Source organism: Heterocephalus glaber, unplaced genomic scaffold, assembly GCF_053883595.1.
Source record: "Heterocephalus glaber isolate CG9 unplaced genomic scaffold, H.glaber_assembly_v1.0 deba00001451, whole genome shotgun sequence".
Taxonomy (NCBI): Eukaryota; Metazoa; Chordata; class Mammalia; order Rodentia; family Bathyergidae; genus Heterocephalus; species Heterocephalus glaber.
Genome location: NW_028258301.1, coordinates 6,082,162 through 6,101,453, shown reverse-complemented (window position 1 = coordinate 6,101,453; position 19,292 = coordinate 6,082,162). Strand labels below are relative to the sequence as shown.

General features: G+C 51.6%; 1 protein-coding gene across 1 annotated transcript; it reads right to left on the bottom strand.

The window, feature by feature from the left end:
- Positions 1–3,639: 3,639 nt before the first annotated feature.
- Tmem275 (transmembrane protein 275) lies at positions 3,640–9,808 on the bottom strand. The gene has a single exon (XM_087214892.1). It carries the CDS (start codon positions 9,735–9,737, stop codon positions 9,213–9,215), a length of 525 nt encoding a protein of 174 aa, XP_087071018.1. The 5' UTR covers positions 9,738–9,808; the 3' UTR covers positions 3,640–9,212.
- Positions 9,809–19,292: the final 9,484 nt, after the last annotated feature.

Here is a 19,292-nt window from a genome sequence, read left to right as displayed (position 1 = left end):
CCTATGTCTTGGCAACTGGGCTAGGGCTCGAAGAGCTGTTCTTGGAAAGAGCTTGTGTGGGGCGTGAGCGGGTGCGGGTGCATGTGAGTATGAGTGTGTGGGCACAAAGCTGCTCTTTGTTGCTGTCCCCACCTGAGCAGGCTGACAGACCTGTAAGCCTGGATCCTTCACAAGTCACCTTGTCCATCCCGAGCCTCCACACAGCATGTGCTGGGCAGCCAGTGGGAGGAGATGCTTTCTTTTTTTGCCCTGAGATTTTCCTGGAGGAGAGAACTCCAGAAAGCAGGAGGCACAATGTTTCAAGACAAACCCAGGAGAGCTGAAGGGGATGCTTGACGTTAGGGGCAGGTGAAAGTGTCTTCATTCTGCCAAAGAGGTGGGCCACAGGTCAGCCCTGGGGCTCTCCTCAGCATGTGTGGCCCCATGGAGGTGGAGTCCACAGGATGGTCCGAAAGGCTTCTCATCCAGGGTTATCTTCATTGTGCTCTTACCTGTGCACCCGGCAAGCTTCAACCTGCCTCCTGGGCTGTGGACTACTGGAAAAGTTCATCTCGGGGCCTCAGTGGCTATCTTGTCAAGCTTGGACTTGGATGGCTTCTGACCTGGACTTGAGTCCCCTGGACTGGGCTGGGTGGAAACTGGGGGTACACGGGCAGGACCTTGAGTAGCTGTAACCGCACAAACAACCGTTCTGCCTGCTTCCTTGCCTCCCTCTTCCCTACTCCAGCCACCAGAATCGTACAGAGCCCAGAGGAATGCATAAGGTGGGCTAGGGTTGACCACCAGAGGCCCAGGCCTGTTGATGGTCTGGGATCCCTGCTTCAGGTTCTCAGAAAGGACCATTCATAGGGGTCTCTAGTTCAGACCTACCAAGGACAAAGTCACTGATACCCAGCCCCTCCCCACAAACCAGAAGGGCCAGGGAGCTCGCTACTTTCCACGGCAGCCTGCTCCGGTCTGGTGGGAAAGTTCTTCTTCATGTTGACCTGAAATCTATCACCCAATAGCCTTCTTCTCAGGCCTGGGAGCCACGTAGAGCCTGTGTGCAAACTGCTCTGAGTCATATCACTAGACTGGACCAGGTGTGCCACACACTCATTGTGCCCCTTCCCACCTGTCTTTGCTCCTGCTCTTTCTTCTAGAAAAGCATATTTACTATCAGGGCATACCCACATGCCAGCACTTCCAGGAAGCCAAGCCTGATTATCTGAGGGTGAGGTGTGTGGGGGTGAGGGGTCCCTTCTTTCTTCTGACTCCTCTTGGTCACCAGTACTGTTCTCATCCACTGCCAAATGAAGCACCCTGAGCAGGACTTGGCAGGGCAGAGCTTGACTCAGAGTTGGGCTTCAACCAGTACTGAACTCATCAAGTTAACTGGAAGAATATGAGGGACAAGGTCTCTCAAGGCCTTCAGGGAACCTGGTTCCTGTCTGGCCTTGCCATGGCTTTATGGCAAGCTCTGGATTTTTCTGCATCTGTTTGCCGGGTAAAGGATGGACAGAGCGGTCTGTGTAGGGGGCTTGCTTCAGAGATCCTTGATTTCTGAGTGTGTTGCTGGGTTTTCCCTTTGCTGTGATAATCACCCCCAGTTTCCTCAGTTGTTTCATCCAGGACCTCTTCTGACCCTGGGTACTCCCCACTGTGGGTATAGATGAGGAGGCTTAGAGGCACTCACATGGCAAAGGCCAGACAGCAGCCTGAGGAAGCAGGGTCAAAGGTCTCCCGGGATGGCACCTAGGGAGGAGCTGCCTTTCTGTGCGTGCAGGGCCTTACCCTTTTCGGACCTACTCATTCATGGAATCCTTAAGAGATGAGGCTGGCCTGGGGAGAGGCCAGGTCACAGGCCCTGTCTCTTCCTGTTCCAACACCGACTTCACTGTCTTCCTTTCAGTCTTTAGCACCCATGTCCAGAGTTTAGGGAATAGACCCTAGTCTTTTCGAGGAGGGTGGGTGGGGCTCAGTCAACTCACATCTGTGTGGCAGAGGCGGCCAAGGCAGTGGGGAAATTGTACTGAACAGGATGGAGTCCCTGCTCCTCACTTGCAGGGGGCTATGCTCCTGTGTGTGAGGTGGGGTGACAGACAACAAACAGACAAACAGTGAAATATATAGGGTGCTGATTATGTTAGGAAGAAACTGAAACAGAGCATGAGGACAAGGCTCAGTTGTGGCTGGCTGGGGTTAGGGCCCAGGCCAGGAGCCAGATGGAGTGACTAGCTAGAAAGGGCTGGACAGATCAACAGTCAGGGGGACAGACAGTGAGGAAAGAGGCTGGGCCAGGCCTGGAGGCATGACTGAAAGCTTCTTCGGGAGGAGAGATGGGGAAGAGAGGCTGGATCTATTAAGCTGATGACTCCAGGCCCTAATCCCATGCCAGGCCTACACGGGTAGAGTGCATAGGGGGAGGGGAGCACCCCTGCTGGGGTGTAATTTCACGCTGAAGGGCCTGATAGGGCATCCCAGGGACTGATCCTTTCTGGATCAGAAAACCCACTTCCCTTTGTCACATGCAGGGCGATTAGTGCCTTAACCCTTTCTGGGCTGGCTCTGGGCCAGCTCTGCCCCATCTTACTTCCAACTCCTTGGGGTCTAACCCTTTGCCTTCAGCCCAGCCAACTCTCAGAGCTGGTCCTGTCTCCTATGAAAGAGAAGCTGTGTCTGAGGAGATCCAGGGCACAGATTCCGAAACAGCTCTGTCCCTGTTCTTGTTCCCAGGCACTTCTTTGGCTTCCCTAGTCTTCCTGAAGAAGTGAACTGGCAACCTCTACCACCTCTTCTAGCTCAGGCCAAGTCCAGGCTCCTTTAGGAAGTCTGGGGTCTAGTCTAATCCACTGTCTTGCTGGAAACCGGAATGCACAGCCTTCTCAAGCGTCTTTTGATGGGGACTCCATACCTCCAGTGCTGTAAAGCCATAACCTCCTACTCCCACTGAGTCCTGATGGGGAACGAACATTGACCTCCATAGGCCAAGTCTCCTGACGACTAACAAACCATGCCTTCAGCAACACCCCAGAGATATTCCTGGCCATCTAGTCCAAAAGTGGCATTTTGGGATTGAGTAAGCCATCACAGCTAGCCCCCTGCATCTATGCCCTCTTTGCTTATAACCTCATCTGTTTATGTCTGTTCAAAGACCCACCCGAAAGCCATCTCATCTTTTTTGGCTCCAGGTGCTCAACCCTGCCCTTGGGGAAGGCCCAGTCATCCTCCTCAGGCTAATTTCAACATATCCTGGACCCGCTAGGGAAGGCTCTCCCTTCCTGAGCTCCTCCAGGGTGGGGGAGAAGGGCAGGGACCAGGCTGGGCCTCCTCTAGGCTCCCTGGATCTCTAAAACCCCAGCCCCATTTAAAGAAAGCCCCTAAATGTTATTTACACTTCGGAGTCTTAAAAACCATTAACAAAAGCCACTTAATTCAATTATCTTCCCGGCTGGCTTGGTTCTCAGCGCTGAGCACACCGGCCTACCCTAGCCAGCCCCTCCTCCTGCCCCCCTCCCACTGTCATTGTGTCGGGCTAATGAGGTAAACTGAAGCGAGCCCTGTCCCCCCTGACAGGTTTATGAGAATTTAATAAAGCGTGGCCGGGACCAAATGAGTTGCCTCAGCCTTGGAGAGCTCATTGTCTTCAGCGTCAGCGATTTTTTTGACTTGAGCTGCTCCCTCCCCCGCCCCAGCTCCTGCCTGCCCCCCTCCCAGGTGGATGCCAGGCTGTTGAGCTGGCAAAGGCCAGTGAGGCTCTGAAGGGACAGTGTAGCCAGGTCCATCCCTGGGGAGGACAGTAATTGAATTGGTCAGTGTGGCTTGGGAAGTGGCTGCATTGTCCTCTGTGAACCTCCCAACCTGACACACACTAGACCCCAGAAACCTCCAGAGGCCTTGGGGACTTCCCAGGATACCTTCACTCCTGTGTCACAACCCCAGGCTATTTTAGGCATGATTCACTTTTTCTTGCCTGTTTGGAGGGACCAGCCCAAGTGAGCTCCCAGAATGATGGGGCTTCTTTTTCTGATGGGGCGTGAGGTGAGGACATGGGCCTCAGGCATTGGCCTTGTCTCAGCCTCTTCACATCTTCCTGGAAAGATAACAAGAGGGTGGAGCACTTCCCAGGGAGAGAGGGACTTGTCCAAGGTTCTAAGGCAGTCAGAGATGCAAATGGAAGAGACTCCCTGGCTGGCTCCCCGGAAGACTGGCAGAAAGGCATTCCCTTCCCTGGGCTGGAGTGTCCTGAGAAGCCCAGGAGCCTCCCCTTCTCATCTTCTGAACAGCCTAGAACTGAACTTCCTCTGCCTGGCCTCTCAGGGGTCCAAGCTATCCCAGGAGTTCCTGAATACTGGAGACCAGAATTCCTTCTGGCCCCAACAAAAGTGGTTCTAGGAGTCATTTTCTTTTGGGGCTGGAGCTTGACATGACAGGAGCCTCATCTGGAAGGTCTTTATGTCGGTGGGGTGTTGGCAGAGCAAATCTCAGGGATCAAGGTTCATTTGGGGACTGTGGTCAATCTTTATCCACAGAGTTCAAGCTGGTACCAGATTTGGGGTTCTGTGACCAGTCAGGCTCTGTGAGCAGTCAGTCAGGGCTCAGTAGATGGAGCAGGGTCAGGCCTGTCTGTTCCCAGGGTTCAAGCTCAGGCTATAAACAGAATGAAGAGCTAATGTGTGCCCATAGTCAAGGCTCAGTGTCCAGGTTAGGGTTCGGCATATAGTAAAGGTCTAGGGTCAAGTTCAGTTTATGAGCCTTGTCAGGTCTCAGTCTGGACCAGGTGAGGGTTCAGTCTAAGATAAGGTCGAGTTCACTCTATGGCAGACTGGAGACTTATCTGTGACTTTGATAAAGACTTAAATTTATGTCCAAATCAAGGCTCTTTCTGTAATGTCAGGTTCCGGAAGTGGACAAATTATTTAGTAAATCTTCGTAGCTTGCCCTATCCTCCAATTCTCCTGCTTCTCCCGATCTTCTAGGCCTTGGACCTCAGAAGGAAAAAAAGCAAAATTGTGCAGTCGGCTTGGGCTGAGCTGCCTTCATCCCCTGACATGTGCCCAGGGTGCCCTCTGGTGGCAGTCCCTAGCGGTATCAATTTTCCCAGGCTTGGTCCATCTGCGTCCATCTACTTTTGGGTGCCTGGCTGGCCATCAGGCTGGTTCACTGATGTCCAGCTGGCCAGTTCTTGTGCCACCCCACCTCCCCACAGAGAATTAGAAAACAGAGGAATCTTCCAGGGGAACTCCCACAACAAGGAGCTCTTAAGCATCTTTAAGTCCCTATTCCCAGGGACCTGGAGGCTCAACTCTCTGATAAGATTTACACCTCTTACTCATTCACTCAGTCAGCAGGTATTACCAAGCACTTAACTTGTGTTGGGTAGGCACTGAGGGTATAGCAATAAATGAGATAAAAGTCCTAACCTCTGGGAGCTCATATTCTATTTACTTCTCCCTAATTCCCAACTACTAGTCCATGGCCTTCATCAGAAAGGTTCTTGCATCAGAGTGTTGGGAGAGATTCTGAATTGGCCAGCCTAAGGTCCCTTCCTCCTCCTAGCTCAGGTTGGATCTCCCTAGGCTCTGGGTTCTCTGCCTTCCCCTCTCTTCATGTGCCTCATCTGGACTCTTGGCTTAGCCACCAGCCACATACCAGGGGTCTGCTTTCCAGAACTCGGACTATGGCTCCAGTTTGTGCACGGCAGTTCTCCTGGCCTAACAGGCTTTTCCCTGTACCATGGTCCTTGAATTTCCTCTAAACCTTGGTCCTTCACCATACACCCAGGGCTCAAACCAAAATTCTAGCTTTTCCTCCCACATCCCTCTTTCCCTCCCCCAGGAAATCTGACAGGGTGACCTGTCCCATCTACCTCAGAAACAGGTGCAGACTCTGTCCACTCCACAGCGACTACTCAGTTCCAGTCCCCATGGGCCACAGCTCTCTGTAATAACCTCCTAACTCATCCCATTTTCTCTCTTACCCCTTGACACTCTATTTTCCACACAGTAGGCAGAATGATTTCTACAATCATAGATCATGTCATTCCCCTGCTTAAAACCTTCAGTGGCTCCCCTCTCACCAAGAATAAAATTTCTCAACCTCTCATTCTAGCTTACTAAACTTTCCATGAGCTGAGCCATATCCTCCCTCTCTCCATCTCTCCAATTTCATTTCCAGCCCTCTCTCTCCAGCCCTTCTTTCTTGTCCTGGCACACAGTGGCCAAGTTCGTTCTTACCTTGGGGCTTTTACACTGGCCATTTCCTGAGCTTGAAATATTCTTGCTCTTTTAGATCTTTGCATGGTTGACTCATCATTTAGAGCTCAGCTTAAATGCCACCTCTCAGAGAACACCTGCCTAAAAGTCCCTCTGCCGCATCTTCCTACTGTGATTTTCTACACAGCACTGTTCACTAGTTAATGTCTTTTGATCATTTGCTCACTTAATTCTTTACTGTCTCCCTGAAGTAGAATATGACCTCCGTGAGAGCTTGTTCACATTGTATTCTCAGTACCAGCCACAGGGCTCAGGAATTATTTACTGAATTAATTAGTAAAAACTGATTCTAAGTGGATGCCTTCATTTCTTCTAGTGGGAAGAGAAGGGGGAAAAGGCAATTCTTGCACCCATACTGGAATCTATTGTCCAGGTCAGCAGCTCCCTGTGCCACCCCAGAGCTCCTCCAGGTCTTGGGGCTTTGTGTTCTCCACTGCAGCCCCCGGACCTCTGAGAGCAGGCCCTGGTGCCATGCTTTTCAGGTTCCAGGGCCAGGCTTAGCCCTTATCAAAGGCCTCAAGCAATCTACCTGCAGGAGTTGCCAGGCCCTGCTCAGAATCTTCAGGGTCAGGGAGGTTGATGCCCCAGTGCTGTCAGAATTGTGTCTTCACCTTCAACAGAAACTGGCCTCCCTAGAGGCCCCCACATGGACCATGCCTGGGGAGAGGAAAACAGAGGGGAGGGGACAGAGCATGTCCTCCAGTTCCGAGTGTGACGGGACTTTCTCTGGGGCTGCTCTAGGGCCTCACTGACTGTACTGCCCTGGAAGGGCCATGGCCCTCAGTGCTCACCTGGGGAAACAGTGTGAGGGGAGGAGAGCCTGGTATGGCAGCCCCAGAGAAATGATGTGCAGGTTGCTTTGCCAACGCTGACTAAGAAGTGGGCCTGGGCACTGGGTGTGCCTGAGGAGGAGGAAGGAGCATAGATGAGACCAGTGGAGGTGGTGGCGGAAGGGACTCCAGGGAACCAGTGTCCCCCTCCTCCACTCCATTCTCTCCCCACTCTACTCACACCATTGCTCTGTGGCCCCACGGCCCTGAATGAATCCTTATCTTATGCTCACTTTTGCTCCCCTGCAGCTAACTCCCGGAGCAAGGTCTGAGGGGGTGGGGTCTCTGAGAGTGTAATTTTTGGCATCTGCCCATAGGTGGGAGAGGGCTTTTGATTGGGTCTAGCATTGCAGGATGAATCTAGGTGTCTCCTTGGAAGAAGGTGGTGGGAAAAGGGGGTCCAGACTATACCCCAAGGCAGCGTCAGCAGTGGCCTCTCTCATGTCTACTCTACCAAGGCAGCAGATGGTGTCTGAGGCTGCAGACCAATGAACCAGAAGAGAAGATGAGCCTGAGGAGGTGGCCTCACACACACACACACACACGCACATGCACCGCTGGACGCGAAGTGGTGCTCTGAACAGAGATCATCAGCTCCAGACACTAGGGCCCATCCACCCACGAGATGGAGTGGAGATGAACTGCCCAGAGCCTACTGGCAGATTTGCTCTCCTCGAGCAGACCACACTGGTACCTTCAGTGGGAGAGAGAGCCAGCAGGAGTGGACAGAGGTGGGGCCAAAGGAGGAAGGCAGAGCCCCAGGGCTCTTGGGAAGTACTTGGGCCATGGCAGAAGAGTAGCAGAGCCCATTTTGAAAAGAGAAAGGGAGGCCCGTGAAGCCAAGGTGGATGGGCAGGGAGTCACAGCTCCCCAGAGATGGTGAGCCAGTATGTGCCACTATCCTTGCTTGCCATGGTCCCTGTAGGGAGAGGGCAGAGTCAGAATATTCCTTCAGTCCCCTGCTTCTTCTTTTAAAGACAGCCCACATTCCTCTGCCATGTGCTGTCACCCCTGGACAGACCACAGGCTCGGCCCCAGCTTTGCAAGCCCACCAAGCCTGGGAGAAAGGTCTGGGCTTTGCAGTGTGTGCGTGTGTGTGTGTGTGTGTGTGTGTGTGTGGTGTCCTCTCTCACCTTCCCTGCTAGAGTGGCCATTCTCTCAACTACTACCCCTCCCTACACTTCCTACAGCCATGTGTGATGTTGACAGTCACCCAAACACTGCCACTCCTCATCTCTTGAAGGAGCTACAGCCAGGCCGTTGTACCCAGCCACACTCCTACATTCTCCTAGTTCCTCTACTGACACACCTGTTCTCACAGACATTCACAGTCTTAGAGACAGTTTTTGTTCACAGTCCCATGCTCCTCTCCCTTGGGGTCTCCTTCTTGAGCTCTAACGACTCGTGCTAGGATGCTGAAGTGCTTGCTCACAGGCTGAGGGATCCCAGAATCCAGGGTCCTCGGGCAGAGGCCCCACAATCAGCCCATCCCTCCAGCCTGCTTTATTCAGGAGTGAGGCACAGTCCTGGCGGCTGACACCGCTGGCAGTGAAGATAACACAGGAACCTTCAGGGCTGAAGAAGGCCCCTCACTACTGCGGGCCCAGCCTCAGCTGCCCTGCCCCTAGTCAGACAGGAAGGGACCTCTGCCAGAAGGGACCATCTTAGCTGAAGTCAGAACCCTTCCTTTCCGCCCCCCAAATCCCAAAAGTCATGTTGGAGAAATGGGGGGGGGGCTTGTGCAGAAGGGGCGATAGAGGCCTTTCAAGGTGGGGTGCGCAGAAGGGAGCCAGTCCAGGCGGAAGTTCCCCTCCTCCTGATCCCAGAAGCCTTGCCGGTAGTCAGACCTCTCAGGGTGGATGCTTCTTCCTCCACAGGGCCCAAATGCTATGAGGGAGGAGAGGGTCAAGTTCCAAGGTTCAGTTTCATCAAGGCTGAGGTTAAGGTGAAGCAGGACAGGCTCTGCTCCCTTCTTTGGGGTATGAGCGCCCTCAGAGTTACCAGATTCTCCACTCCAGAAGTACCTGGGCTGGGACAGCTGAGGCCCGCGACCGTGCCCAGCACCAGACCTTTAAATGGCACTTGACGGAGAGAGCCAGAACAGGGGAGTCACGCCTGGGCCCTGGTGCTAGGAGACAGTCGCTCCCGGGACCCCTTCTTTGCGCGGGGCGTAGATCGCTGCGGGTGCAGGTGCGGGAGCGGGAGCGTCCAGGGCGAAGAGGCCGGGGCTGGAGCGGCCGGAGGACGCTGCGGAGGCGGCGGGGCTGAGCTGCACCGCAGTGGTGTCCTGAGCTGTGCGCTCGCTGCTCTCCATCTCCAGCGCCACCGGCCTGGCGCGCCGGACACCCTGGCCCGGGTCCGCCGCCTCCAAGGAGCGCGCGCGGGGAGCCAGGCCCCGGCGGCTACACAGGCAGCAGGCTGCGAAGAAGCCGAGCGCCAGCACCAGCAGCGCGGGCCCCACGACCAGCGGCGCGTTGTGCCCAGGCAGGAAAGAGGCGAAGGCGCCCACCAGCGTCACATTCACGCCCGCCAGCAGCACGCACAGACCGCAGGCACAGCACAGCGCGGGCGACGGCAGGCCGGGCAGCCAGCCCTGAGCCCGGACTGCGGGCGCCGGGGCCAGAGGCCCACCGCTCTTCTTTGGGGGCCTCATGGGCCTGCGCGCCCGCGGCACGCATCAAGCGCCCCGCTGCCTGGCCCCGGACAGCCCACAAGCCAGAGGCCAGCTCACGTGGTCCTGCGGGCACACAGAAAGAGAAAGCACATGGATCAGTAGGGCCTCTCAGCCTCCAGCCTGGGCTGGGTTCCGTGGCTACATTCAGGGTCTGGGAGTGCAGCGGTCCCCTAGGGCAGCTCCCCGCCTTGGCAGGGCCAACCCACTCCTATTGCAAAGTCTGCCTATTGTTCTCGCACCTGGAGTCCCATCCCACCTTCTCTAGTCATCCACCTCCCCACCTCCAGGAAACCTTCCTGGTTAAATAAGAGAGTGAATAGCTGTGAAGTGCTCAGCAGAGTGCTTATTAAATGATCCTCCTTGTATCATGCTCAGTAGACTCAACTAGAGGGCAGGTGGCAGCTCTTGGGTTTTAGACAACTCCAGCCCCCCAAGTGGAAGAAGTGGCCTGACAGTTCTCTGGCCTGGTCCCTCCTTGCTCAGATGAAGAAACCTACACTAGGCTCTGGGAGGCTTAGCAGTGACATTCATTTTCCTGAACATCAGATAAGGTCCTGGTGTGGACAGCTACACGAGAGTAAGGTGCTCCTGGTGATTCACATGTCCAGTGAGAGGGGGCAATTTGTACCTGGGCTTGGGGCCCTGGGCCCTTTCTGGGCTGGGCATTCTATTAGATTCCAGCCCTAGATCCATTCAACCATCCGGGATCCCACAGTTGGACCTGGGTTCATCCGCCAGATCACTGGATGCTAGAGTTCCTTTCTAAGATTCTCTAGGTGTATCTAGTTTGAGATCGATCTCTGGATGCCAGAATTCTGGAAATGCGCACAGAAGCAAGAGTGTAAATAGAGTCCAGGGATCTATGACTTCTACTTGAGATTTCTGTTCCATAACATGAAATCACAGGTACCAAGGCTTGGGAAGGCTGAGATCTTAGCTTCGAGCCATGGTAGAACTGGGAAACAATGTCAGAGAGCATTTTCGGTGGGAGAGGAGTAATCCGATGGAGGCACAGGTGGGAATATAGCATGCAGGATGAGGAGCAGGCAGGATGATGACTGGGGCTGGCCTTCAGCTCTGTGCTGAGTGTTATCACTTGTAATGCAGAGCTATGAACAAAACTTGCTTAAAGAGTGATAGTTAATTGCTTTAAGCTAAATAAAGTGCTTCAAACAGTGATTATTTAATAACCATTAACCATGTTCTTGTGCGATGGTTGACAGAGAAGAGACGAAATCTCAGATTTGAGAGGTTGGTCATGTTGGGTCTGGAAACAGAAGAGTTGGTCTGTCCCTCAAGTGCCAGAGTTTTGTTTTTATGCTGTCCAAAGCCTGAACACTCTAGGGTTGGAAAAAAATTGAGTGCTCGGTGAGTGAAAATAAGGGCTAGTATCAGGGAAAGGCAGTTCAGATTCTTTACTCTGGACACAGGTTGGTGTCAGCTTGGCCCAAGCAGCTCAGAGGCCATGGAAGGCCACTTCCATACCTGTCCAGATCTGATGACTCTCGAGTTCCCTCTCCTGGCACCACGCTGAGAGGTGGCAGTTCTACCAGGATTCATTCTAATTACACCAAGCTGGCATGAAATCAGAAATCTCCAAATTCGGGCAAAGACAGCACATGTTAACCCTTGAAGGGGATCCACAACCCAGATTCCTCAGGAAGCTCCACATGTGCACAAACCATTTACTCTCTTTAACCTATCACTGAGGGTTCTGCCAGGCAACAATAACAACTAAACAGATACAGCAGCTTACAGTTTACAGGGCACTTTTACATCTATGATATCACTGAATCCCTACAACTGCTTGAATGAGGCTCAGAGGAAAGTGGGGTGGGGTTCATCTGGTGGTTGCACTAAGAGGAAGTAGTAAAAACAAAGGGCAGCTTGAGACTGGAGTCAGAGAACAGATGATCGGGTTCACAGTGTGCCCATGGGAATCTTGCTTCATTTTCCAGAAAAGGGTTTGATCCTCAGGAGGGCCCGTGAGATTCCTAGGTCTTCCTATTTTGAATCCCTTTTCCCCTCATTTATTAATGCCAGACAAAACCTAGCAAAGGCAGTCTTCCTTCCTGTGGAGAAGCCTCTGGGGGTGTGTGTGGGTGTGTGTGTGTGTGTGTGTGTGTGTGTGTGTGTGTGTGTGTGTGATGGAGTCCGACCCTTCATCTCACTTTACACCACACTTGAAAACTGACAGTGGACAAAGATTAAGGAGGTCCTGGGGGGCTGGAGGATCCAAGGAGCTCATTTCTCTTTCCTTATAGGGAAATCTCTCTGTCTTTGGATTTCAGTTTTACTACCATATACTTAGTCATGTTTTTCTTTGTGTTTATTCTTCTTGGGGTTCCTGATGCTTCTGTGGTGTGTGGCTTCATGTCTTCCTCCAGTTGGATACATTTATGCCATTCTTTTTTTTCCCCATTCCCTCTCTCCTCTCCTTCTGGCACTGTAATCGCACATATGTTCAACCATTCCATCTTGTCCCACATGTCTCTTATATGCTATTCTGTATTTTCCAGCCTTTTTGCCTTCCTGTTTCAGCCTGGATATTTTTCTCCCAATTTAGCAGTCAGTCCCCTATTCCTTTTTTCACATGTGTCTTCCCGACTGTTAAGTCTATATATTGAGTTCTTAATCTGTTATAATTTTTCAGCTCTAGAATTTCCATCAATTATTTTTCATAGATTCTAGTTTTTTGTTGAAAGACTCCCTCTTTTACCTATTTTCTTGAAAACAGTAAACCCTTTAAAGTCTATGCCTGAAAATTCCAACATCTGGATCTCCTGTGAGTTTGCTTTTCTTGTCTATTTTTGGTCATTTGGTCTTATCTGCTGGGATGCCAGATATTTGTATCTGTTTCTGTGCTGGGCATTGAACCCAGGGCCTTGCTTGTGCTAAGCACATGCTCTACCATTGAGCTACACCTTCAGCCCCCACATTATTTATTTATTCTTGCATTGCTGGGAATTGGACTCAGGAGCTTGCACATGCTAGGCAGGTGCTCTACCACTGAACTATCTAGTGCTGAATGCCTGATGTCATGCATGAGAAATTGTAGACAGTTTAAGGCTCTAATCCAGACGATGTTGTTTCCTTCAGAGAAAACAATATCTTCTTCTCACAGGTAGCTGAAGAAGGGCAGATCACTTCAGTCCAATCTGGGATTGCACTGATTAGAAACTTGGTTCCAGTTTTCCTGAGACTACATTTGGTTAACTATTACTCATAGAGTATAGCCCTTTGGGCTACTCAACTAAACACTGGAGGAGGGCCAGGGGTGTAGCTCAGTGTTGGAACATTTGCTTAGCATGCTCCAGGTCCTGGTTTGATCCCTAGCACCACAAAAAATTGACAATAGAAACTGGAGGTGTCAAACAGGACCTCTCCACTCTGCAAATCCTTAATTCCAATTTTATCTCACCAATTCCATTTTCATGCTCTCTTTTTATTTATTTATTTATTTTGAGACAAGGTCTCACTTTGTAATTCAGGCTGCCCTTGAAGTCATTATGTAGCCCAGGCTGGCCTCAAACTTGAAGCAACCCTCCTGTCTCAGCCTCCTGAGTGCTGGGATTACAGGTGTGTGCCCGGCATCCATTTTCTCTTACAAACTGGAAAATAACTCTTCCTATTCCTCTTTTTTCTTTTTTCTGAGGCTCAAACCTAGGGCCTCCACATGCTGGGTAAGTGCTCTACCACTGAGCCACATTCCCATCCCCTAAACAGATTTCTTAAATGCTCAGTCCAACTTTTTTAGTTATGCTCAGTGGTGCGCTGTTCTGATAGAAGCTAGTCTACCTTAGAAACATGATTCTAGATGAGAATATGAAATTTCCACTTTCTGGTTGATAACTAACAGTTGTGCTATACAGAGCACTTTACAATAATATCTAATTTAATATTTCAACATAAGATTGAATATTACTGTTACATCCCCCTTTTATAGGTGAGGAAATTGAGGCACAGAAAGATTAAGTAAATTCACCTACAACCACTCAGTGGTAGTAGTAGTGCTAGGATTTGCTATATGGTGTCCTGACCCAGGAACCTGAGCTGCCAACCTAAGAAGGTGCTGAATAGATTTGCTAAATACATATTGGTTGAGTGACTAAAGCACCAGGCAAGGGCTCTTTCCCAGGATTTGTGGATAAGCTCCTGTAATTAGCATTTACACTGATCAAATGTTAACAGCAGAAGAGCACAGGGTATGTTTTTAACAGAAAGCAAATTCCTGCCTAGGGGCTGAGCTTCTACATGCTAATTGCCAATGAGTGATTCTTATCTGCTCCTGGGAGGCAGAGCTGACTCCATAAACAAAACCACAGGCAGAATCTCCATCCAGGCACAGAAAAAGCTAAGGGCAGGCGGGTGCTGGGCTTATTCCCAAAGTTGCCTCCACCCCAGGGTGGGAGGTGGACATGTGCAAACATGAAGTGTTGAGGTCATTTTGGGGTTGTAATTCAGTTGGCACCACCACTTCCTTTGGTGAACTATGGTCCTCCTGATGCCCCTGTTGCAGTGTTGGTCCATTGTTGTGGGACTTCTGGCCATGGAGTGTCTTTGGTGCTGTTCACTAAATCCTCTCCTGGCAGATTTGGGATTGGGTAGGGCTGTGTAACTAGTTCTGACTAATAAATTGTGACGAAAAACATTTCCAGCTGGAGTGCTGGATTACAAAGCAGGACCCTCCAAGGGGGGTTGAATTTAGGGCCTCACATATGCTACACTAGTACTGTTCTATCACTGAGCTAACATCCCCAGCCTCCACCAGCCCTTTCTAGTTCATTCCAAGCCAAGCCCTCAGGCCCAGCACCTGAGCAGTGAGAGAAGGTCATTGCTCTGCAATCTTGAATTGCCAGGATTAGAAGAACTTCACTTTCCTGAGTCCTCCAAGCTGCTGAGCCCAGGGGAAAGTCATGGAGGGAATCTGCACCAAGCCAAACAAGAACTAACCCCTAACCCACCCATCCCAGCCTCTGAACACTGCCATCAGCTGCCTATGACCCTGGCCAAGTAGCTGTCCCTCGCTGCTGGCCTGCATCTGGCCAGGAGGGCTTTGTGATTTTTAGGAGTGGAATCTAAAAGGAGTGTAGGGTAGGAACCAGCACTCAGGGTTAGGCCTCAGATGTCGAAGGTGTTGGATTTTGATCTGGCTGGGCAATTTGGAAGAGTTGGGGTCCCTCTCTGAATGTAAAGGGAGAAGTGTAACCAGGTTATTGTCACCAGACTGAAGTTTCTTGTCAGCCTGTGGCCTGACCCTCAGCTACCCAAGGTTCATGAAAGTGGAAATGGGAACTTATTAAAAAAAATGCTATCATATCAAAAGGTCTCATAAAGATAGCACACTGGTCTGTAATATGGAATATACATGCTCATTTTTCCAAATTCTTTGCTTTGGGCCAAGATTAAATTATTTCCCTGAGAAGTCACAGCCAAACAGGGGTTCTGATTGTGAGGAAGGGTTATGCACACTGAGCAGACTCTCTGCTAAGTTTTTCCCCTATGTTAACACATTTAATCTTCACCCCAACCCCGTGGGCTGTTGTAGCCTGTCCCCAGTCACAATGAGGAAGGGATGTGAAAGAGGTAAAGGGATGTCCCCCATTTACTTGGCTGTAATGAGGAAAGCTGGGGTTTGAACCTGTTCTGTTAGACTGAAGAGTTCATGTTTCTGCCTCACCAGAATTTCTGCTTACAGAAAGCGTAGAGATGTTTCATTAATTATTAAGAGCACGGTCACCGATTAATACTGTCCAGTCAGTCATCAGCAAGTGAGGGGGTAGGCCTCAGAAAGTGGAGGTAAGAGCCCCTGGGGCAGGCTGTGTCTGTCTAAAGGCCCTGCAGGTTACACTGCCCCACTCCCCCCTGACATAATGATAGGATATTTGTGCTGCACATAGAACAGCGTCCTGACTGGGGGCAGCTCAGATCTTTTGACCCCAGGTTCCTGCTCCAAGAGCCTAAGAACCTCTTTGCCAGAGACCTGGGGAAAGGAGACCCAGGAAAGGGGTCCTGCCCCTAAGTGTGCGTGCACACTGACCCTGGCCCATGGTCTCCATGTGAGTCCCAGTCCCTCAGTAGGAGCCCTTTGTCCCTCACTGAAACTCTCCTGTTCTGCCTTAGTCCCTGAAGTCTGAGCCCCCTCCTCTGGCCCCCCAGCCCTGTGCTCTCTATCCCTACCCTACCCCCATCCTCAGGGAACCTCTCACATCACCATTACTCGTTCCCACTGGGACTTACTCACTGCCCTGTATGCTCTCAGCTTCTGCCAACTGAATGCTGCCTCCTCAGAGTCCAAAGAGCCACCATCACCCTACCCCAGCAGTCCCTTCCTCACCCAGACACATGCAAGCCTACCACACATGTACACACACACATACGCACACACACACACATATGCACGCACACAGATTCCCCCTGCTAGAAACACGGTTTGAAGATGACGCTTGAAGGCCTAGCTTTCCACTTTCTGTGTCTGACTCCTGGGCCCCATCCTTCTCCTCCCTGACTGTGTGTGTGCCTGTGTGTACACACACCCTTCACGCACACTCAGGGACCAGACACACCCATAATACAAGCACAGCTGCAGTCCATACAGAGTTGCAGACACAGGCCGAATGCATAGACAGATAGACACTGCCAACTGCCTATCTGGTGGGGATGAGCTGTTGCCCAGCAAACAAGCTCTGGAGACTTCTTGCCTGGGCATGGGGAGGCTGGAGGGGAGGTGCTTGAGAGCAGCAGCCCCGGGAGAAGTAATGGGGGCAGGTGTTTTGTTTCAGCTCCTCTGAGGGTACCCTTCTACAGTGAGTCTTTGCATCTCCAGCTAGCAAGCACCTACTGTGCCCCTCAAGAGCTGTTTCACCATTGCTATTGGTAAAGTGGGAGTCCAGTCTAGGGCCAGGGATTTAGTTCAGTGGTTTACCGCCTGCTGTGCAAGCTCCAGGACCCGAGTTTGATCCCTGGGAGTCTGGTCTAGATGGTCTCTGCAGGCTCTGACTTCTACTGGGCTCCAGTGACACAGGGCTCTGCAGCCTTCTCTGTCGCAATCACAGTGCTACATCCATTAGACCAACTTCTGCACCCATCCGGGCCAAAGTGACCCCACTGCCTTGGGGTGTTCTGCTCCCTTCCTGATGCTCTCAGATTGGCCATTAGTCAGGGCCACATCTGTGGGAAGAATAGAATCTCTAGCCTAAGCCTGGGTCTTAGCCTCCTTCCCTAGCAACTCAGGGGCCGGGGGTGGGGGCAGGAGGGATGGGGCCAAACTCCTGGAGTAGAACTGCTCTTCCTGTCCACCTCCTTCCAAGGCTTTGGGACTCACTGTTTTCCCCTCCAGCCTAAGTCTTACCTTTCCAGAGGGGCCACAGGATCATGTGTACAATCACTTGGCTCTCTGCCTCTTAGTTCCTTGATGTCCCATCTCCAATGCCCAGTTCCTCCATTCTACCCCAGCTGCCACCCCTCTGCAGGCCCGCACCTTATCGTCCTTGTTGTCAGCCTGAATCAGTCCACTTCTGACAAACTGGGACGTCTGGCTCTCAACTATGCCCCCACTACTCCCTCCATACACACCCGGACAGCACCTAGTACCATCATTTGAGTATGGTTTGTTCCCTCTGAAACTCAGTGGAAATCTGATTTCACTGTGGCAGTGTGGCAGGAACTTTAATAGGTGATCAGGTCATGAAGAGGTGTTAATGCTTTTCTCATGGGACAGGGTTAACTCTTGTAGTGGTGAGTTCTTGCTCTTGCGGGACTGGACTAGTCACTATGGAGCAGGTTGTGATACACCGAGCTTGCTTCTTGTATTTTGTCTCTTTTGCATGTACCTGATTGCCCTTCTGCTTTCTGAGTTAAAGCAGCACAAAGCTGTCACCAGAAGACAGACAAATGCCAGAACCCTGCTGTTAACTTTTCCAGTCTTCAGAACAGTGAGCTAAACAAACTTCTTTGTTTTATAATTTATCCAGTCTCAGGTATTCTGTTGTAGCAATAGAAAATGGGTTAAGACATAAGCCTTCTATATATACTGACTCACATAAGTCCACGACAACTCTAAGAGGTAGGCACTATTGTCATCCCTATTTGTCATTGTCATCCCTAGGGAAACAGAGGCTTGGAAAGGTTAAATTATTTGCCCACAGTCACAGACATGGTGGTAATACATGGCAGAGGCAAACCCAGCTCCAGGTGTGCTGAGTCTGTGCTCTTTATCAGCATTGCACACCACCCTCTGCTGAGACTCTTTTCTGATCTCATTCACCTGAGATCCACACTGACTTCAGTTACTATCTTGTCACTTATCACGTCCCTTTGGCCTTCTGCTAAAGATGCCCAAGCAAAGACTCAACCTGGCCTCAGTCAAGCCTTCTGCCTCCCCAAGTCTATACTTGACCTGCCGAGTTTAGCCAGAGAAGAAACCACACTGGGCAGCATGGCCCCTCTGTTTGTCTGCAGCTCTGGCTTCAGGTGGGCCCTTAAGCCTCCTGGGAAACCTCCCCTTCCTGTGCTCACCAATGCCCTCAGCAGACTGCACCTCCTCTCAGATGCTCCCAAGCCTGTCCCATCCTAAAACTCTCCTTCAACCCCACAGAGGTCTACAGCTAACAGTCTCTCCTCGTCTGTCTGTCTGCCTTTCTCTCTGTCCTTTTCCTCCCTCCCCCACTCCTCTCTCCTTTCCTCTCTCCCTCCTTCCCTTCCTTCTTTTTTCTGTTTAGTTTTTGGCACTGGGGATTGAACCCAGGGCCTTTGCACTGAGCTAGATCACTAGCCCTTTTTGTTTATGTTTTGAGACAGGATCTCACTAACTTGACTAGGCTGGGCTCAAACCTGCAACCCTCCTGCTTCAGCCTCCCAAGCCTCTGGGATGACAGGTGCTCACCACTATGCCTGGCTCTCTCCCCTTCTTGAAAGCACTGCCCCTTGTGTACACTTCACCTCCTTCTCAATCATCCTCCACTGCAGTCTGCTTTCAATCCCATCGTGCTCCCCGCTCTGCATTCACCAAGGCCACTGGCCCTCTTGTTGTTGCCCAGTTCAATGAACTCTGCTCAGCCCGTGACTTTAGCTTTGGCCTGCTGAGCCCCACTTCCTGGAAATACTGTCTCTGAGTTAGAGGTTCCTTCAATGTCATCATCTCCTACAAAACCCACAGCCTTGGCCAGCCCTGGTCCCCTCTTCTCTCACAGGCTCCCCACAACCCATTTCCAGCCCATCTCAGAGTCCTGCAGATCCTCCTGCCAAAGGTTTCTCTAGTCCAACCTTCCTGCTGCTCCTGCCCTGTCCTTGACCCCCAGTGCAGCTGCCCTGGCTCTGGCTCCACCAGGCAGCCCCCCTGATTCTGCTTGGGGGTGTGGGGGTGAGCTCACCAGCTGTGGTGAGCAGCACTGGCCAGGTGTGGCCCATTGCGCACTGCAGGTGTGGTGGGAACGCAGCTCCCAGTGCCTGAGCCTGGGTCTGCTTTATCTTCAGCTGGCTGAGCTCCACCTGCCAGTATAGCCTGGAAACTGCTCTGCTTTTTTCTTTCAGTCT

What these genes read in the sequence shown, in the direction of transcription:
- Tmem275 (XM_087214892.1), bottom strand. Translation starts at nt 9,737, where the DNA reads ATGAGGCCCCCAAAGAAGAGCGGTGGGCCTCTGGCCCCGGCGCCCGCA.